This window comes from Mytilus edulis, chromosome 3, assembly GCF_963676685.1.
Source record: "Mytilus edulis chromosome 3, xbMytEdul2.2, whole genome shotgun sequence".
Lineage (NCBI taxonomy): Eukaryota > Metazoa > Mollusca > Bivalvia > Mytilida > Mytilidae > Mytilus > Mytilus edulis.
In genome coordinates this window covers 27,253,736-27,277,114 of record NC_092346.1, presented here as the reverse complement: position 1 = coordinate 27,277,114, position 23,379 = coordinate 27,253,736, and the positions used below count along the sequence as shown (strand labels likewise).

The 23,379-nt window shown below is 32.8% G+C and overlaps 2 protein-coding genes across 4 annotated transcripts in view; one reads left to right on the top strand and one right to left on the bottom strand.

Moving 5' to 3' along the window:
* LOC139516126 (coiled-coil domain-containing protein 175-like) overlaps positions 1–23,379 on the bottom strand; it is a 175,156-nt gene that overhangs the window by 65,987 nt on the left and 85,790 nt on the right. The gene's annotated exons all lie outside the window — the stretch shown is intronic.
* On the top strand, positions 14,117–18,341 carry LOC139516103 (uncharacterized). Its single transcript, XM_071305951.1, has 2 exons — positions 14,117–14,164; positions 16,489–18,341. Exon 2 carries the CDS (start codon positions 16,507–16,509, stop codon positions 17,830–17,832), a length of 1,326 nt encoding a protein of 441 aa, XP_071162052.1. The 5' UTR covers positions 14,117–14,164; positions 16,489–16,506; the 3' UTR covers positions 17,833–18,341.

The window sequence follows — 23,379 nt, the reverse complement described above, 5'->3', positions numbered from 1 at the left end:
TAAGATAAAATGTGTCATGGGAATTCTACACAAAGCTACCAAACTAGCAGTACCATCAAGAATTATCAAACTAAATGGACTCAAAAGAAAAGCTTCCCCTGATGTTAAAAGACTAATAGGAATTAGCAAAAACAAACATAGGCTCTGGAACGATGCAGGAAGACCACGAGACGACCATCCTCTCTTTAAAGACAAAAAGGAAGCCAAAAGAAATCTCAGAAAACAACAAAGAAAAGCAACTGCACTAGAAAAAGAACAATTCATTCAAAAACTTGAAGAAAATCCAAATGACCAAATATTCCACAAACTTATCCGAAGAAATAGATCAGAAACTTCAAAATCTGACACTAATTTTCTAAAGATGGGAGAGGAAGAAGCTATATCCAAAAAAGAACAATCTGAATTACTAGCAAAATACTTTGAAGATTTGGCCCAACCAAAAAACAACGTTAATTTCAACAACGAAAAACTTCTGAACTGTAAGAAAAGATGTAAAATCATAAAAGAAATCGCAAAGGCTTCAACCGACACAGAAGTTACCATAACTAAGGAAGACGTCCGGAAAGCTATAAACCAACTCAATGCTAAGAAAGCAGCAGACGAATATGACTTAGCCTCAGAACATTTGAAACACTCAGGGGAAAGCTTGCATGAAATACTACAAGAAACATTTAACCAAATTCTATTAGAGGAAAAAGTACCATCAACGTTTAAAACCGGAACAGTATCTCCGATTCTGAAGAAAGGAAAGGCATTCTATGAGGTACAAAATTACCGTGGTATAACAGTCACATCAGTTATTGGAAAGGTATTTGAATATATCATTTTGGATAAATCTAACTTAATAAAATTGGGTCAATCTCCTTTACAGTTTGGTTTTACACAAGGACTATCTCCAAACATGGTAGCCCTAATACTTTCGGAGGCATGCTCAGAAATCACAGGAAAACAAACCATTTTCGTCACAACACTCGACAGTCAAAAGGCATTTGATGTTGTAAGTCACGTAATACTAATGGACAGGCTATATCACTACGGACTAAATCTGAATTTGTGGAACATTACCGAGGAGCTATATAGCGGCGTAACATCAACAGTAAAATGGAAAGGAGAAACAAGTACAAGCTTTGAAATACACCAGGGCGTGCGTCAAGAAGGTGTCCTATCTACTCACCTATATAAGGCCTACATAAACGAACTGCTTCTTGATCTGCAAAAACGAAATCTAGGTTCTCATATAGGCAACAATTATGTTGGATGTCCTACTTGTGCAGATGACATCGTACTTTTATCCCTCAATAGAGAAGAAATGCAAGAAATGCTGAACATTGTCGATAAGTACTCAAAAGACCATCGATTTAACATCCATCCTCAAAAGAGTAATGTTATAATAAAGACTGGAAATAAACGTAAAGATCCTGAAGATAGCGATGCTTTTAAAATGGGGAACAATGATTTAAATTGTACGGATCGTACAACCCACCTATGGCTAACAAGATCAACAAAAGATGAAACCCTAATAAATGTAGATGATCGCATCAGTTTAGCCAGAAGAACATTATACTCGCTCATAAAGACTGGTGTACATGGCTCAAATGGTTTAAATCCTAAATCTTCATATAAAATCTATCAAGCATACGTCCTACTGTACGGGCTTGAAACTCTACATGTGAATTCTAAAGAAATGTCGCTTCTTTCAAGCTTCCACCTCGATACCTTGAGAAAACTTCAGTCTCTTCCGAAAAGGACAGCATGTGCATCAGTATACCTACTTCTGGGAGCTCTACCGCTTATTGCTGAAATTCACAAAAGACAACTTAGCCTCTTATTTGGTGTTCTCAATAGCGACAATGACACTATTAGATCACTAGCTATGCGTCAATATATGTCCGGAAGATCAACAAGCTTTTTCACCAAAACAGCAGAAATTTTAGAATGTACAACCTACCTTTCTTTCTGGAATTATGCGAAAAGAAGTATTCAAAAATAGAATGGAAAAAACGGACAAAATCAGCAATAAACGGTCATTGGACTAACAAACTACGCCTAGAATGTGAAGAAAAATCAACTCTACAAAATTTAGCAATTTCGAACTTAACAATAGGTGTCACACATCCTGTTTGGGCTACAGTTTCTTCATCAGTCTCGGACATTAGAAAAGCAATTACAAAAAGCCGCAAGTTAACGGGAACCTATCTATTACAAGCTCATAGACACAGATTTAATCAGGCCGAAGTAGACCCGATTTGTAGAACTGAAAACGAAGACCTATGTCATGTGTTAACAACTTGTCCATTGTATATGAACATTAGGATAGCATTATATACTCCAATTAAGAACTTTATAGTGAGTATTATATCTGAATCAACATGGGCAACTCACTTCAGTAACCGTGAGGCAATATGTACACTTATAGTAGACTGTCAAAGCTTCGCAAATCTGAACATTATACCGAACAACCCAGAAATACTTGGAAAGATTGAAAATATGTCCAGAATATACTGCTATGAAATTCACAAAAAGAGACCATCAGCCGAGATATAACACTTCCCTAGGTATCACAGCTCCCCATAAAGACACTAATGACAATATTTACCACCATGTGTCTATATCTGATATATATCATAAATAGTAAAATAGTTGCCGTTAAAATACTTTAGTGTGATGTTTATGCATAACTATTTAGAACGTTAATATCTGCTTGCTTAACTATAATATACACCACATATACAAGCCTGAACGTGTGTACTTCAAGACTTTTTGAGTACAATGTAGAACTAACTCTTATAACGCAAAAATATATCATTGCTTATTAACAGAGATATCAACATTAGATAGAAAATAACATTCTATAGCATCTTCTAAATGCATAGTATTTTGGCTTGCTCTTCTTGGCTCCCAATATGAATGAAGACCTTTTAATTCATTAACTCTATCCAGTAAATTCAACAGCCAAAATAGTTAATTGATCTTATTTAACTAGACATTGCTTTTATCGCCGTATCTGCATCCTGGATAATGAATGGGTAATCCGTGTATATAATATGTACATTTCTGTAAATAAATTTTGTGCATGTGCAACGTTCTGGTGGAGGATTTCATTACAATTTGCAATAACTTGTGGATATGTTAACATTTAAAAAAAAAACTAATCCGTTAAGGGAACACAGCTAGCTGTGTGTGCTCCAACGCTGGAGAGATTTACATAAAGAAGAAGAAGAAGTGGCTTGGCACTTAAATGGCTTCATGGTGCCCAAGAAGTCTTTCTTTTGCATGATTAAAATTAAATAAATCTTCATTTTTCAAGTATAATGACACATTTCCTAAACGTTAATATGAATATAAGTATTAAAAAGTAAATATTTCAAGTTAATTATCTTATATATTCAAACAATTGTCAACATATTATATGTGACTTTTTGTCCTGTGACTTGTTGTCCTACCACATTTGTGACTTTATGTCCTGTGACTTTTTGCCCTGTGACTTTCTGTCATTTACTTAAACCCAACATTGACAGAAACAAGTGCATGTGGAAAAAAGGTCATAATTTGGTTCGTAAATGGGTCTATTTCAAAAGCCTTAATGTTAAATACGTCGGCAGTTCTTTTCATTAAAAGAGGGACGAAAGATACCGAAGGGACAGTCAAACTCATAAATCGAAAATAAACTGACAACGCCAAGGCTAATAATGAAAAAGACAATCAGACAAACAATAGTACACACAACATAGAAAACTAAAGAATAAGCATCACTAACCCCATTCAGTAAAAACTGGGGGTGATATCAGGTGCTCCGGAACGGAAAACACTGAGATACTGCTCCACGTGTGGCACCCGTCGTGTTGCTTATGTTATAACAAATTATCCGGAAAATAGTCTTATTCGGTAGGTCACATTCATAAAAGGGAAGGGGATTGTAGTTACGACGTAAGGAACATATCCGATATCATTTGTGAAACGGTTATTCCATAACGGTCAACCACCTCGTGATGGCGTCCGTAAAATTTACGAAGATTCACCAATTGGATCTCTTGGTTTAATAGCTTCCTTTTGAGCAGCAACTCTCTATCAAGAAAATCATGATAGGAAATGCAAGCACGGGAATATTGTATCAATAAGGCGATATATACCCCGTATGTAGGTTTTGCTGGAATGTTGCAACTTAGAAATGGAAAGTTCACAATTGGAAAGCTGAAAGAATCTTTTTTGTCTTAAAGTTTTGTTTTCAACCGACAGTCAATTTCTAGATGTAATTCAAGATATGAAGCCGACTTAACTGTATCTGTTGTATCCTTTATCTCTAGTTCGATTGGATAGATGCGTTCAACATAGTCACCAAATTTTGAATTATTCAGTGAAAGAACATCATCTATATAGCGGAAAGAAGAGTTAGAGGATAATGCTAACTTCTTATCTTTCTTCCTAAGAAGTTCCCGTGTGAAGTTAGCATCATAATAATAAAGAAACAAGTCGACAAGAAGAGGGGCGCAATTGGTTCCCATTGGAATGCCGAGAGTCTGTTGAAAAACACGTCCTCCGAACGTAACAAATACAAATGTATGTTGTCAATCAAGAAATCAAGCATCTTGATAATGTCAGTTTCAGCTAATGTTTTGTTTGAATCAGAGTGATCCTTTACATGCAAAGAAGGATTTATCCCTCCCGAAGACAAGAAACTTGTATCTACGTTGGCCATTCTTTTTTATGAAACAAAGCAATGCCAACTCTTTCAATTTGTCTTTTAGTTTGGAATGTGGAATACTTGTGTAAAATGTAGAAAAGCCATAAATGTTTTAATACTATTGCAAGATGAAAGAGAGTTAGATTGTATGTACTATAAAATATCTTCGGAATTTTTAAGTATCTACATCTGATTCACTCCAGTTTCACAATAACTTTGAAGCCCGTCTTCGATTGCTGATAAAATATATATTAATAATTTAGAAAGAGGTTCCGTAGAGCACTTGGAAGACCCAGCAATATACCGTTGTTTGTAAGGACACTTATGTAGTTTAGGTATACAATATTCTCCAAAGTAGGCCCATTTTAGACATTTTGTCAAAATATGTCGATTTTGTGCAATTTTTAGACCTAAAAGCTTTAAGAAAACTTTGGCCGCCATCTGCGATCCAAAATGTTTTGTAACCAAAAGATTTCAATTTTGATATAGAATTCATCAATATAACAATTGTTTGGATAGTGGATGGCGGCCAAGGTTAAATATGCCAAAAACCCACGAAGATTATGAATTTTTATGACCTAAATTGACTGAAAATACAAATAGTGTTTATTTAAGCGGTCATAGCTTTATTAATTTTTAGGGGAGGTGCCAAAAAAATATATTTTTGCCTTAATAGTATTATCACAAGTATTTCTGAATGAAATATCTTGTCCAAACATAAAATTGAGAATGGAAATGGGGAATGTGTCAAAGAGACAACAACCCGACCAAATAAAAAACAACAGCAGAGGGTCACCAACAGGTCTTCAATGTAGCGAGAAATTCCCGCTCCCGGAGGCGTCCTTCAGCTGGCCCCTAAACAAATATATACTAGTCCAGTGATAATGAACGCCATACTAATTTCCAAATAGTACACAAGAAACTAAAATTAAAATGATACAAGACTAACAAAGGCCAGAGGCTCCTGACTTGGGACAGGCGCAAAAATGCGGCGGGGTTAATCATGTTTGTGAGATCTCAACCCTCCCCCTATCCCTCTAACCAATGTAGAAAAGTAAACGCATAACAATACGCACATTAAAATTCAGTTCAAGAGAAGTCCGAGTCTGATGTCAGAAGATGTAACCAAAGAAAATAAACAAAATGACAATAATACATAAATAACAACAGACTACTAGCAGTTAACTGACATGTTTCTGTTTAAGAAGTAATTGAATTTTTAAAAAAGCAAATATTTGATTCTGGAATAATTCCAAACTATGTTAAACCGAAAAGAAATGTATGATGAAAACTAACCAACTTTAGGGGTTTAGCCCTTCTTACACGACTTAGATTCAAATTACGTTTGCTTTTATTTCTGTATAAACTAACTACCCCCTCACCCTCAGTGTCTCATTTTTTTCATCATACATTTCTTATCAATTTTCCAGAATTCAAAATTATTCCAGATTCAAATAATGTTTTGTTTCTATAATTTAAATCATGCAGTTCTTCATCTTCCTTGAGGGGTTACATGTATCGTCATTAAAAAAGTTTTTAACTAAGTTATACTAAAACTTATTAAAAAAATATGAAAGTTGTTTTAATTGAATGTAAAAAACATTTTTTTAAGATTTGTGTGATTACACACATTGAAGATTCTTTAAAAATTGTTGAGTGTTTTTAAGTAAGTACGAAAAAAAACACGCATTTAAATAAAAAAGATATATTAGTGTATCAAATTTATATTCATACAAATAAACTCATCATAGATACCAAACATTTAACTGTTGAGATAAAACTTCATATTTGAATCAATAATAGAGGTAAGTGTCCCAGATATTGGACATTTTACTTCCCTGTTCAAATTCCTCTCATGGTAAGAATGTTCAAATAATTCAATTGCACATTCTTTTATTAATTAAAATTTAAATTTCAAAAACACATGACATGGGTAAAATCTATTTGTTCTGTGCTATAATCTAGATAATGCCCAGCAAAGGCTGTGCATTAACTACCTCAGATACACTGCACAGTTCAAATCTTTTTTTTACCTTTAGGGGCGGTTCCTGGATTTTGAAAGGGGCGATATCAGTCTATAAAATTTTTAAAAAAATCTCACCGAGTGTAGTGAGACAAAAAACAATATTGATGATTTTATGCTAAAAACCGATACTGTGTCCAATCCAAGGTTGAACGACCTATCCGCCCCAACCCCGAATCCACCATCTGCCTTGAAATTACGACAAAGTTGAACTTTGCACAAACATCATAGTTTCAAAATACTGAGAAAAAAAGAAAGGTTTCTCTTTTTTGTATCTACATCGTACGATGTATCTAAACTGAGACATACAATTTTCTATTATATTTTGTGTACAACGTAAATCTAAAATCAGTGCTTTAAAGTCAGGAAGATGGTTAAAACATTTGTTGGAAATTTCTGCCAAAAAAGAAATGAATCTAAGAATATCCGAATAAAAAAAATCTGATTTGGATTAGTTTTAGACTCAATGGAATTTATAATAACGACTTTTTGAATATCTATTCCTATATAAAGTGTCTATTTTTGGATCGAATTTAATGAGGATCATGTTTATCGGACGTGTCTTAAAAATAAATACAGTAGATAAAAAGAAATTGTGGGGGGGGGAGTAAAAGATTGGAAAGATAAACGTATTTTCTATTTATTCAACATTTTAAATTTAGGTAAATATAACATCTTCCTTCGACCTCGGTTCATCTTTCTCTAAGCATAACATTGAGGGGAAGAAATTCAAAAGCAATTAATCTAAACTCAATAACCCTTTCAGTTATGATATTTGTCATACACCGATTTGAAAGTACACAATTTGTCAAAGTCTTCATCGTCACTTTGTCTAATCAAATAAAAATTAGGAATAAATTTAACAGAAACGATAAAACAAACTTTTAAATCGCAATTTTAGAATAAGTCTAAATATAAAAAAAGTTATTAATTCAAAACTTACCAAAGTCGTATTTAATCGGGTTAATTAGGGTCACACGAGCCGTGCAGATTAAATCCGACTTGCTTGGTCAATAACTATAACTTAAATAGTTCATAACTGCAACACAAGAAATCCTTGATTGTTTCAAACATAAAGTAATAAATTTCAAACACAGAATCGGAAAATTTACTTTATTTGATATGTTATTCTGACACAGTCCCAATTTTGTTATCACATGACATGGGTAAAATCTCTTTCTTCTTACTTTGCTATAATCTGAATAATGCACAGCAAAGGTGTGCATTAACTACCTCAGATATACTGCACAGTTCAAAAGTACGCTGACCTTAAGGGGCGGACCCTTGATTTTGATAGGTGTGTACTTGGTCAAAATTTAACCATGATCACTAGACTGTATCGACACTAAAAACAATTTTTGACGAATCTACACTAAAACATGATATGTTTTCCAATCTAAGAGTAGGACATAAAGTATTTTATTATATTTTGTGTTCAAAGTAAATCTTTAAACAGTGTTTCAGTCAAACCGGATAAAAAAAATGTAATTTCTGCCAAAAAAGAAATGTATAATTTTAGAATATTCAAATCAATCATTGAAAATCTGATTTGGATTAGTTTTGTGCTAAATGGATTTTATTACGACTAGTTAAATGTGTATGCCTTTTTACTGACTATTGTAGGATAGAATTTAATCAGTGAGGATGAGATTTAAGGAGGTGAAAGAAAGGCAATCAATCTATACTAAAAAGCCCTTTCAGTTTTGATTTTTCTACACATTTAAAAGTACAACAAACAGAACTAAAACAAACACCTGTAGGAGATGTAGATTATTCGTCAAAAAAGAAAGAAATCAAACGACAAAAACAAATTAAGGACATCTAAAGGGCGACATATGATATAGTTTTCAACGATAGATAGGTGTCTACACAATATCGTCACTAATTGAACTACATAAAAACGTATTTCCCCATTTCTTTACCCTACAAGAAAATTTCATAAGAGCCGTTGGTTGTCCGCATATTTCCAAAATGTTCGCGTAAATTGATGGCGTTATGTGTTAGAACAGTTATTAGCCAATCAAATCAGTATATATAATTTAATCTGCACGCTTTGGATGATCCTTTTACCCGAACTCCTACGTCGTTCGGGTTAATTAGGGTCAACCGAGATGTGCAGTTTAAATGATACGTACCGACTTGTTGTTTAATAACTATGAGAAAGGAGATAGTAAACTCTTATTTTCTAAATATTTAAATTTCTGTAACTCCGAGAATAACTAGTTGCTAGAAAGAGTCTTAAAATGTCTCTATAAAATTGATAAATGTGCAACTTCATTAATGCACACTCTCCAAGATTATATACTAGATGTTTTACTGATAGATTTTGTTGTTTATCGTCTCTGTGAAAATGGATAAAATATCATCATTAAAGTTAACTATCAATTTCAGATATTACCTATTTGCAGATATTGTAAAGCTGATCATTTTTGCTGTCTGAAGTTTTCTTATGCGAGCATACTTGTTGTTTCCAAAACAAAATGATAGTAACAAGAATGTGTCCATAGTACAAAGATGCCCCACTCCCATTATAATGTTCTATGTTCAATTAACTGTGAAATTGGGATAAAATTTTAAATTGGTATTAAAATTGGAAAGACCATATCATAGGAAACATGTGTAGTAAGTTTCAAGTTGATTGGATTTCAATTTTATCAAAAACTACCTTGACCAAAAACTTTCACCAAAAACTTTAACCTCCACCAGCACAATCATTTTCTATGTTCAATGGATCGTAAAATTGGGGTCAAAACTCTAATTTGGCATAAGCATCAGAAAGATTATAGCATAGGCAATATGTGTACAAAGATTCAAATTGATTGGACTTCAACTTCATCACAAACTACCTCGACCAAAACCTTTAATCTGAAGTGGGACAAGACAGACGAAAGAACAATTGAACAAACAAACGGACATACAGACCGAAAAACATAATGCCCCCTAGATGGGGGTTGGACATAAAAGTCCAACTTTAAGGACAACAACTCATATTAGAAGTTGACATACCTCCTCCAATCAATTGATTTTGTCTTTCGATCAAGCTAAAAGTTTCTCAATAAATCGTGCAGGGAGTGGACTAACAACTTCTTCTATTTGACCTAATTGTAGATATGGTCTTATTGATAAATTTTTGCTTTTTAAAAATCTATCTTTTCATTGTAGTTTGTAAGATAGAAGGTAAAAAAAAATGATAAAAGTCGTCAATTAAGAGCAAGTTTCTACAAGGAGTCAACTGATGATTTTGGACAGCTGCACTTTTGTAGATCATGTCTTGCCGATCCCTTTTTTATAGTTTCTTGATTAATATATATATGCTATAGTATATATTTTGTCATGAGACAAGAAGAATCTATTTATTATACTGATTAATTAATTTATACAGTAATATTTTTGGGCAAACTTTTTGTTATAAGATTCACTCCCATCATATTCATATTAGAGAGTTTTTCCCCATATATTTCAGATGTAAAGAGAAAATTAAAGTAATGGCCTCACCAGTCAAGCAACTTTGTACAATTTGCAATGACGATGGAATCCCCAATTCAGCAGTTACATGGTGCACAGAATGTGAGGTTTTATTTTGTGAAGACTGTGAAAACCCTCACAGTAAGTCACATCTGGCTAAAAACCATAAAACCATTTCAGCTGATGATTACCAAAAGTTACCTACATTCATGCAAGAAATAAGTAGCCAGTGCCGAGACCACAAGAAGAAGTTTGAACTTTACTGTTCTTTTCATGCCTGTCCTTGCTGTGTGCAGTGTGTCACTGATAAACACAAGATGTGTCAAGAAATGAAACCGTTGTCAGATATCCTTCAGCAAGTCAAATCATCTGCCTCAGTGCAACTTTTTGAAAAAGATTTAAAAGATGTGAAGGAAAACATAGATACAGCCATACTGTATCTAAAAACCAGGATCACTACCACCGATACGCAGAACACCAAAGCCATTGAGAAAATACGGTATATGAGGAAGTCGATTGATGATTACTTAAACAAATTAGAGCATATTGTGTATTATATCTATGCATTTTAATAGTCTCTTATAATTCTGTATATAATGGCTCTCATTTTATCAAGTGTTATTTTACAATGTATAAAGATTGATTGTACTTGTTGAGAGATGAGACTTTAATAAAACATTGAATGAATGAAATGCAAATCAAATAATTTAAATGTCTGAAACTATGTTCGTATTAAGCTAAACTGGTTGTGGTGTAAATATTCTCGATACTGAAACTAAACTTAACTATGTTAACCTTCCTGTCAAGACAGTGCACACTGTAAAATGTCTCGCCTAATTTACTTATGCCTGAATTATGTTGAAATAGAAATAAGTAGAAGTGGTATGCCAATTAGACAACTCTCCATCCAAGTCACAATTTATGAAAAGTAAACAATTATAGGTCAAAGTACAATAGTCAGAGTACAGCCTCGACACAAAGCATTGGATAACACCATAGATGTAATACCCTAACACTGAACAGCAAGCTATAAAGGGCCCCAGAATGACTAGTGTAAAACAATTCAAACAGAAAAAACCAAGACTAATCCATACACAAAAAAAAACCAACAAGAAAGGATAAACACTTGTGAACCACAACAAACGACAACCCCTGAACAACAGGTGCAAACAAATGCAGATGAAAGTCTTTAATGTGAAGGTTTTAGTACATAAACTTAACATAATCAAGGTCAGAGCCGAGTGAGTAAAATAAATCAAGCCAGACAGACATGTACACCCTATAATTATTATGTTCACCAAATACAGTGGTCCTGTTGCTTGCAGTGTCTGACATCCAACCACAAAATCAACATTGAACAATAAGCCATGAAATTGAGGCCAATGTAATATAATCACAACCAGGCAGGGATGGCTCATTGTTGACGGCCGTACGGTTATAATTTCTGTGTCATTTTGGTCTCTTGTAGACAGTTGTCTCCGGCATTGGCAATCATACCACATCTTCTTTTTTAAATTTACAACTTTGTTTGTTCCATACACTAAATATAGTAATTGACCTATTGTTTATAATATCTCAGAACTAGATCAAACCATAATAAAAAGAGCAGGATAGGTTCTTCTTTTTTTCAAAGAATAGACACGATAGATATGGGATCGGTACAATCCTGAAATCCCGGGTCTATTTTTGCCAAATCTTTATTTCCAGGGCCTAATATGACAGTATGCTTTTTTGGCAAAATATGTTAATTTAAAATGATTGTGTACTGTTAAAAGCAACCAGTCTGTTGTGCATATTCTCTGATTTATGTCTACAAATGTATAATATAGTAATTTTCAACAGATTATATATATATCATAAACCCTAAAATAAAATTGAGAAAGGAAATGCTGAATATGTCAAAGCGACAACCACCCGACCATAGAGCAGACAACAGCCACATGCCATACGTTGGCTAGTTTGAGCTCAATAGAAGGACAGACATTTTTGGTCAGTTAGTTAGAGTATAATATAGTTTTATTAAACTTCACGTTAAAATTCCACATATCGATTGGCTTATACTGTGCCAGGACAAGAAGGAAGTCTTGGCTATCAGATGGGGAGTGAAAACAGTTGGTAATTTATCAGGAGTGTTATCGATCTATGAGTTTGACTGATCCTTTGGTATCTATCGCCCCCCCTCCTTTTTAAGCAGAAACCAACTAGAATCTATTGATGACTCTTCTATGTCTGTTACACAAATTCCTGATTAACAACTTTATCTTTCTTTCTTGCAAATGTAAAGGCGGTTGTAAAAACTCGAAGTGTAAATGCAAAAAGCAGTATGTATTGTGTAATTCGAGGTCAATGTTTGCTTACCTGCTCAACAAATACAAGTATTTTTATTATAGTTGTGTTTATACAGTTATCAGTGTCTTTCATATTGATTCGTATTTTTTTTTTATCATTTGATTTTTAAGATTATACCATGTAAAATATTGTACAAGTTATAAGTGAAATTTAGCCTGATTTTTTACAAATTATAATGTGTACAGGAATATTTTGGATTACAATGTGTACAAAGTCAAAATGCAAATTATAATTTGTACAGTTGTTTTGTACAAATTATAATTTGTACAAAATGATAACCTGTACACAACATATGCATTAATTTTATTTCAATATACTTGACCAGATGCTTATAATAGTATATAAGAAACAAACTATGAACAATGACCAATGAACCACGAAAACGAAGCCCATTTTAGACATTTTGTCAAAATATGTCGATTTTTTGCAATTTCCAGACTTAAAAGCGTTAAGATAACTTTGGCCGCCATCTATGATCCGAAATGATTGTAACCAAAAGATTCCAATTTCGATATAGAATTCGTCAATATCAAAACTGTGATGCTTGGTCTGTTTCTGTGTTGTGTCGTTGTTCTCCTCTTGTATTTAATGCGTTTCCCTCGGTTTTAGTTTGTTACCCCGATTTTGTTTTTTGTCCATGGATTTATGAGTTTTGAACAGCGTTATACTACTGTTGCCTTTATTTGGATAGTGGATGGCGGCCAAGGTTAAATATGCCAAAAACACACGAAGATTGTGAAATGTTTTGACCTAAGTTGACTAAAAATACAAATAGTGTTTATTTAAGCGGTCAAAGCTTTATTAATTTTTAGGGGAGGTGCCAAAAAATATATTTTTGTCTTAATAAAATTATTACAAGTATTTCTGTATGGAATATCTTGTCCAAACATGTTTCTTTTTTAAGAATTATATATTGTCTTTTAAAAAAGCAAATATTTGATTCTGGAATAATTCTAATCTATGTTAAACCAAAAAGAAATGTATGATGAAAACTAACCATCTTTAGGGGTTTAGCCCTTCTTGCACGAATTAGGTTCAAATTTCCTTTGCTTTTATTTCTGTATAAACTAACTACCCCTCCCCTCTGTGTCTCATTAATTTGGTTTATTTTCATCATAAATTTCTTATCAATTTCCAGAATTCAAAATTATTCCAGATTCAAATAATGTTTTGTTTCTATAATTTAAATCATGCAGTTCTTCATCTGCCTTAAGGGGTTACATGTATTGTCATTAAAAAGGTAGAAACACGCGTCTGGCGTACGTAGTTATAATACTGATATCTTTTATAACTATTGACTACGTTATACTAAAACTTATTCAAAATTGATATTTTTTTTAAAGATGTTTGATGAATAATTAAAATATGAAAGTTGTTTTAATTGAATGTCAAAAACAATATTTATCAGATTTGTGTGATTACACACATTGGAGATTCTTTAAAAATTGTTGGGTGTTTTTAAGTAAGTATGAAAGCACACGCATTTAAATAAAAAAAAATATATTAGTGTATCAAATTTATAATCAAACACAGACATTTAACTGTTGGGATAAGAAGTTCTATTTGAATCAATAATATACGGAAGTGTCCCAGATATTAGACATTTTACTTCCCTGTTCAAATTTCTTTCCGTCAAAATGTTCATGGTAAGAATCGATTCAAATAGTTCAATAGCACATTTATTTAATTAACTAAAATAAAAATTTCATTAAACTCTGGCAATAGTATATCAGTACATAAAACAAGAAATCCTTGAATGTTTAAAACAGAAAGTAAAATCATAATAAATGTCCAACACAAGAAAGGGAAAATTTACTTTATCATGTTTATATGATATATTATTCTGACACAGTCCCTAAATTTCAAGGAGATAGTACACTCTTTTTATGCCCCACCTACGATAGTAGAGGGGCATTATGTTTTCTGGTCTGTGCGTCCGTTCGTTCGTTCGTCCGTTTGTCCGTCTGCCCCGCTTCAGGTTAATGTTTTGGTCAAGGTAGTTTTTGATGAAGTTGAAGTCCAATCGACTTCAAACTTAGTACACATGTTCCCTTTGATATGATATTTCTAATTATAATGCCAAATTAGAGTTTTTACCCCAATTTCACGGTCCACTGAACATGGAAAATGATAGTGTGAGTGGGGCATTCGTGTACTGAGGACACATTCTTGTTTTGTATATATTTTAATTTCTCTTGTCACTCCGAGAATGAACTTAAGGTTCGAAATTAAGAGTCTTATAATTTTTCTCAACTTGATCATTCGGTGCAACTTATAAATACCTTGGTGGACTATAAAGTTGATGTTTGACTGATTATTTTTTGTTGTTCATGGTCTCTCTGCTTTTGATTTGCAAAAATAAATAAAAATATCATTTAAGTTAACTATTAATTTCAGATATGACCTATTTGTAGATCTAGTAAAGCTATTTGAAGTTTTCTTAGGCAAACATACCTTTGATTCCCAAAACAAAACTAAAAAGGAATAAGAATGTGTCCATAGTACATAGATGACCAACTCCCATTACCATTCTCTATGCCTAGTGGACCGTGAAATTGAGGTCAAAACTCTAAATTGGCATTTAAATTGTGAAGATCATATCATAATGACCATATGTGCTAAGTTTCAAGTTGATTGGATTTCAATTTCATAAAAAACTACAATGTGCTAAGTTTCAAGTTGATTGGATTTCAATTTCATAAAAAAACAAAAAAAACTACCCTGACAAAAAAAAAACCCCAAAAAAACCACTTTAACCCCCACTAGCACTTTCATTTGCTATGTTTAGCGGACTGTGAAACTGGGATAAAAACTCTAATTTAACATAAGCATACAAAAGGTTATAGCATATGCGTGTGTACTAAGTTTCAAATTAATTGAACTTAAACTGCATCAAAAACTAGAATGAAATTCAAAACAGTGTGGCTGTGGCTATTGATTGACAGATTAGGTTCATCCATTGACTGAGACAATTTATGTGAACCTTTGTCTGTAACGACCACTGTTCAAGACGTACCTACGATAGACATTTAAACTGTGGGGTCACCAAAGGCTTCTAAACGACTTTAATTATAAAATAATTCGAAAAATTAATCAGGAATAATCTTTAAGTTTTGATTTAATATAATTGATATCAATCAAAACATCGTGTTATTTCTGATTAATTTTTTGAATTACTTTATTTAGGTAATGAGAACCTTTGGTGACCCCATAGTTGATGAGTCTATTAAAAGTGCAAAGTGAGCAGTGGTCGTTACATACAAACGTTAACCTAAATTGTCCTAGTCAATGGATGAATTTAATGTGTCAATAAATGGCCACAGCCACACTGTTTTGAATTTCATTCTAACTTGACCTAAACCTTAAATCTGTAGTGGGACAGACAGACAGTCAGACAAAAGAACGACTGAACAAACAAACGGACGCACAGACCGACAAAAATAATGCCCCCTAGATGGGGATGGGTCATAAAAATCCATCTTAAAGGACAATAACTCATATTAGAAGTTGACATACCTCTTCAATTAAATAGATTTTGTCTTTCTGTCACTCTAAAGTTCTCACTAATTCTTACAGGGAGCGGATTAACAATTTCTTCTATTTGATCTATTTGTAGATATGTAAAACTTTGCAGTTTAGAAATCTATCTTTTCATTATAGTTTTCAAGATAGTACGTAAAAACAAAACAAAAATGATAAAAGTCGTCATTTAAGTTCCTTCAAGGAGTCAACTGATAATTTTGGAAAGCTGCACTTTTGAAGATCTTGTCTTGCTGATCCCTGTTTTTCTTTTTTTTTCTTTTTACAGTTTCTTAATTCATATAGCTTTAGCATATGTTTTGTCATGATATATTGGGACTTGTAGAATCTATTCATAATACTGATTACTTACTACAGTAATATTTTTCGGCAAATTATTTGTCATATTACTCATTCATATTTATAGAGAGCTTTCCCCCATATATTTCAGATGTAGAGAGAAAAAGTAATGGCCTCATCAGTCAAACAACTTTGTACAATTTGCAATGACGATGGAATCTCCAATTCAGCAGTCACATGGTGCACAGAATGTGAGGTTTTATTTTGTGGAGACTGTGAAAAACCTCACAGCAAGTCACATCTGTCTAAGAACCATAAAACCATGTCAGCTGATGATTACCAAAAGTTACCTACATTCATGCAGAAAATAAGTAGCCAGTGCCGAGACCACAAGAAGAAGTTTGAACTTTACTGTTCTTTCCATGCCTGTCCATGCTGTGTCCAGTGTGTCACTGATAAACACAATATGTGTCAAGAAATGAAACCTTTGTCAGATATCCTTCAGCAAGTCAAATCATCTGCCTCTGTGCAACTTTTTGAAAAAGATTTAAAGATTGTGAAGGAAAACATAGATACAGCCATAAAGTATCTGCAAACCAGGATCACTACCTCCAATACTCAGAACACAAAAGCCATCGAGAAAATACGGTATATGAGGAAATCGATTGATGATTACTTAGACAAATTAGAGCAAGACTTACTTAATGATTTAGAGTCTAAATACTCCAAGCTTAAATCAAACATGGCCAATCTCGTGCAACAAATGGAACAGCGAGCCAGTCAGATAAACCAAATACAGAGCCAGTTTTCTGAAACGACACGATATACTACAGAGCTACAAAGGTTTATTGCTCTAAGAGAGATCGAGAAAATTACATCACAAACCACAAAATATATAGAAGATTTAGAAAGTGGAGACCATTTCATTGAAAAAAATTTAGAGGTCAACCTTGCATCTGCTCTTCAATCATTTTTACAAGATGTCAATTTATTTGGAATTATCAATATCAATACGACCACTTCAACTCTAAAAATAAAGGCTGGAAGAAAAGATCAAGCCCAGCACTTGATTCCAAAAGTTCCTGGAGTGGAACAAATAAAACCATCCTTGTTGACAAGACTGACAATTTCAAAAGATATAAAGTCTTTATATATATCTGCCTGTCTTATATTACCTGATGGTAATTTTATAGTACTTGATAACAACAGTAACCAACTACTGTTGTTCAGTAATGATGGCATTTTTATCAGAAAAGTAGTAACATTCACAGAGTTTCCATGTGATGGTTGCCTTGTCATGAATAATACAGTGGCTGTCTCATTAGGACCAGCAAACCAGACAGTCCTGGTGGATGTTAATAGAAGTAAAATTATTCAATCAATTAAACTTTCTCATGCATGTCTTGGAGTAGCAAGTGATGGTAAAATATTAGTCATTAGTAGTGGCGGACAGTGTACTACAGTGAATCTGAGTGACATGTCTCATACAATCTAAGAAGGAATGGGAGGACTTCTTCGTGTTGCATTATTCCAAGGAAATATCTATGGTACCAATTTCAGAGAAAATGCAGTCTGCTGCTACAAAGCCACTGGTGAACCTCTATGGACATTTCAGCATCAATACATTGACAAACCAAAAGGACTTACATTAGACAAGTATGGGTTTGTTTATATAGCATCTTATGGAAACAACAGTATCGTGGTAGTATCACCCGATGGTAAGAACTGTAAGACAATACTATCAGATGCTGATGGAATCAAACAATGTTATGCTATAGACATCAACAGAGAAACTGGAGTGATGATAGTGTCAAGTCATATAAGTGGTGAGAAAAATGAGAAATCATATCAGACATGTTTTGTTTATAAAGTTTGAAATGCTCTTTTATTTTATTATTTTGAATAGAATTGTACCTAGACATAGTGTCTAATCATTTCAAGGACATTTCATTTTCCTCATGAAGGCATATGAATCCTTAATTATTAAAATACATATTTATTCACTTTTTCATATATATTTAATAAAGACATTTTTATCCTATATTTCTGAACACATAACATATCATTCAAAAAAGGAAAACAGTAATAATATGCGTCAGACGGACTCTCAGTTTTTACCTTCATACAAATCAAATAATTTAAAAGTCTGAGACTATGTTCGTATTAAGATAAACTGGTTGTGGTGTAAATATTCTCGATACTGAAACTAAACTTTACTATGTTAACCTTCCTGTCAAGGCAGTGCACACTCTAAAATGTCTCGCCTAATTTACTTATGCCTGAATTTATGTTGAAATAGAAATAAGTAGAAGTGGTATGCCAATTAGACAACTCTCCATCCAAGTCACAATGTATGAAAAGTAAACAATTATAGGTCAAAGTACAATAGTACAGCCTCGACACAGAGGATTGGATAACACTGAACAGCAACCTATAAAGGGCCCCAGAATGACTAGTGTAAAACAATTCAAACAGAAAGACCAAGACTAATCCATACACAAAAAAAAAGGCATAAACACTTGTGAACCACAACAAACGACAACCCCTGAACAACAGGTGAAAACAAATGCAGACGAAAGTCTTTAATGTGAAGGTTTTAATACATAAACTTAACATTATCAAGGTCAGAGCCGAGTGAGTAAAAAAACCCAAGCCAGACAGACATGTACACCCTATAATCATTATATTCACCAAATATAGTGGTCCTGTTGCTTGCAGTGCCTGACATCCAACCACAAAATCAACATTGAGCAATGAGCCATGAAATTGAGGCCAATGTAATATTAACACAGCCAGGCAGACATGGCTCATTGTTGAAGGCCATACGGTGACCTAAAGTTGTTAATTTCTGTGTCATTTTGGTCTCTTGTAGACAGTTGTCTCCGGCATTGGCAATCATACCACATCTTCTTTTTTATATGTTCAACTTTGTATGTTCCATGCACTAAATATAATTATTGACCTATTGTTTATAATATCTGAGAACTAGATCAAACCATAATGAAAAGTGCATGATAGGTTCTTTTTTTTCAAAAAATAGATACGATAAATATGGGATCGGTACAATCCTGAAATCCCAGGTCTATTTTTGCCAAATCTTTACTTTCCCGGGCCTAATATGACAGTATGCTTTTTTGGGCAAAATATGTTAATTTAAAATGATTGTGTACTGTTAAAAGCATCCAGTCAGTCAGTCTTTGTGCATATTCTCTGATTGTATAATCTAGTAATTTCAAACAGATTATATATATATATCATAAACCCTAAAAGACACATGCCATACGTTGGCTAGTTTGAGCTCAATAAAAGGACAGGCATTTTTCGTCAGTTACTTTGAGTATAATATAGTTTTATTATACTTCACGTTAAAATTCCACATATTGATTGGCTTATACAGTGCAAGGTAGACAAATTACTGTACCCAATGCATATAACTGAGCAAAAGACATTTTTTACGACCGCAAAAAAAAATTGCGGTCGTAATATGACCAGACAATTGTTCGTTCAAAGTTCACATTTAGGATTTTGTATATTTTTTGTGATATTTGCTTTTAATTAATTAACCTTAGAACATACTCACCCCTTCTATATAGTATTATAGTTATATAACTATAGACCCATAATGGAAAAATTAATGCCTCCTCCGTAACGGCGGAGCATAAACATAAGAGAATGTATGTTTCTGATATGTATTTGAATTCAGTCAGTTTTAAAATTTAATCTGTTTTTGCAAAAACAAACCATAAAATTAAGGAGTATATTGTAAAAAGTGACAAAAAAGGGGAAGTAACTCAAATTTATTGAAACAATTTTGAAATAGACAAATTGTTTATGAACTTAAATTACGGTAATTGGTGTTAATTAACTGTGAGTTGGACACCAAGGCCGTCAAGTGAAACTATGCACTTATTAAATGGGTCACTTAATTTGACAGTTAACACAGTTATTTAAAATATTTGTCAAGAAAGAATTACGAATTGTCCGGTATTTCAAAGGAAAACCACCGTCATGAAATCAGCCTAAAGCCTGAAGAATCCGGGTGAAAACGGGTCATTTTCCAAATTCACGGGTTATTTGACGACCTGGCAGGTATTTGAAAATAGGATATAATTTGGAAAAAAGGCAGGACAGGAGTTTTCATTAAAAAAGGCAGGATGACAATTTATTTACAAAATGTCACACTCAAGGACGTATATTAGTCCTTGGTCACACTATACAAATCCTTGGGATAAACTAATAATGAACCAGGTGATCCGCATTGCGCAGCTTTATACGACCGCAGAGGTCGATCCCTCAACAGTTAGGGCAGGTATGGACAAAACATTTAAGCGTGATACAGCTCTGAATTTGGATTGTGATCAAATTTTTGACATTATATGGGTTTTTTACACAAAACAAATGTCAAGATTTTACAAATCAATTAAAGATTTCTTCTTCAAACTTATTTAAATCTAAAATTAAATAGTTGACACAGCATAGGTTTCTGACACAGAATGAATGTGGTCTAATGAACTTAAATTTTTTTTTGCCTTTGAGCAATTCACTATGCTGTTGAATATTAATCCTGTCAAAAAAATGTTTGAAGAAATTTTCTTTTTATTTATGAAATCTGAAATGAGAACAAGTATGGACACAACTTTTAAGTTTGATACAGCTATAAATGTGGATTGTGATTAAATAGTTGACACAACATAGGTTTATGTCACATTATGAATTTGGTTTAAGAAATGAAAATTACAATTTAAAGTTTTTAAATTTAATATTAAACTATTATGGTTCAATATCCAAAATGTAAATAGTCATGTCTGGCAAATGTCCAACATACATTATCTAAAAACATTTTAGATAAGATAAGGAAAAAAAGCTTCATCAGCAACATCTTATATTGGCAAATTTCCAATGAAGTTATTTACATAAAGTTATTGACAAATAAAAATAGAAAATGACATCATAGTCATGCCTGGCAAATTTCCAACATATACTATCAACAATTATTCTATACAAAGAAAGATAACTCCAATTGAAAATTAATTGCTATTGCACAATATTGTGCAATTAGATATTTCTTGCTATTGTGCAATACTGTGCAATTGAAAATTTCTTGCTATTGCACAATACTTGATATGGAATCCTGATTTGGACCAACTTGAAAACTGGGCCCATAATCAAAAATCAAAGTACATGTTTAGATAAAGCATATCAAGTAAGCCCAAGAATTTATTTTTTGTTAAAATCAAACTTAGTTTAATTTTGGACCCTTTGGACCTTAATGTAGACCAATTTGAAAACTGGACCAAAAATTAAGAATCTACATACACAGTTAGATTTGGCATATCAAAGAACCCATTTATTCAATTTTTGATGAAATCAAACAAAGTTTAATTTTGGACCCTCATTTGGACCAACTTGAAAACTAGGCCAATAATTAAATCTCTAAGTACATTTTTAAAACGTTGTCAAAATATGTCGATTTTGTGTAATTTTTAGACTTAAAACCTAAAAGAAAACTTTGGCCGCCATCTACGATCCGAAATGTTTTGTAACCAAAAGATTCCAATTTTGATATAGAATGCATCACTATAAAAACTGTTTGGATAGTGGATGGTGGCCAAGGTTAAATATGACAAAAACACACGAAGATTATAAAATGTTTTGACCTAAATTGACTAAAAATACAAATAGTGTTTATTTAAGCGTTCATAGCGTTATTAATTTTTAGGGGAGGTGCCAAAAAATATATTTTTGTCTGAATAGTATTATCACGAGTATTTCTGAATGAAATATCTTGTCCAAACATGTTTCCTTTTTAAGAAGTAATTGAACTTTTAAAAAAGCAAATATTTGATTCTGGAATAATTTCAAACTATGTTAAACCGAAAAGAAATGTATGATGAAAACTAACCAACTTTAGGGGTTTAGCCCTTCTTGCACGACTAAGGTTCAAATTACTTTTGCTTTTATTTCTATATAAACGGGCGTATAACATTTGCGCCGATTTTGAAAATATTCATTCTTTCATTTGCGCCGATTTTATATTTGCTCCTAATTAGATTTACAGGTACGTTAATACTTGTACATGTACTATACTATATAATACCATTGGTAAAATCTGGTTCATTTATGTTAATTTTGATTCATATTGTTCTGGAACTTCGTTGTAACACGATGGACATATTGCACACTGAAACGAGCCAAAGAGGGCCATACATATTGGAAGGTTAGTGTCCTGAAACATAACAACATATCCTACAAATGTACCATAAAATCGTGTAAAGCCAGAGTCACCACGGATTCTATTGTCAAAACACAGAACGAGCATAAGCATGTGGCAGATGTCCGAAAGACAGAGGCTAAAGAACTATGGGTACGGTTAAGGAAAAAGTCTGGAGATGTATCTTGTAGGCCTTCTTCCACCTCCCCATGGTGATTCATTAAATGTGTACAAGTGGCTAACGGAAGAGGTCTATAATGATAAATGAAAAATAACATGACTTGAATGGAGAGTTCTCTCATTGGCACTCATATATTTACCTGTAATTTACCTGTAAAAAAATCGGCGCAAATGAAAGAAAACATCGGCGCAAATGCAAAACGCCGGTATAAACTAACTACTCCCTCCCCCTCAGTGTCTCATTAACTTGGTTTATTTTCATCATACATTTCTTATCAATTTTCCAGAATTCAAAATTATTCCAGATTCAAATAATGTTTTGTTTCTATAATTTAAATCATGCAGTTCTTCATCTGCCTTGAGGGATTACATGTATTGTCATTAAAAAGGTTTAACTACGTTATACTAAAACTTATTCAAAATTGATATTTTTTTAAGATGTTTAATAAATTTAAAAAATATGAAAGTTGTTTTAATTGAATGTAAAAAAACAATATTATCAGATTTGTGTGATAAAACACATTAGAGATTCTTTAAAAATTGTTGAGTGTTTTTAAGTAAGTATGAAAAAAACACGCATTTAAATAAAAAAAATATATTAGTGTATCAAATTTATATTCATACAAAAACATTTAACGGTTGAGATAAGAA

Bases quoted from the DNA above. Each gene is read 5' to 3' on its own strand.
- LOC139516103 (XM_071305951.1), top strand. From the start codon at position 16,507: ATGGCCTCATCAGTCAAACAACTTTGTACAATTTGCAATGACGATGGA.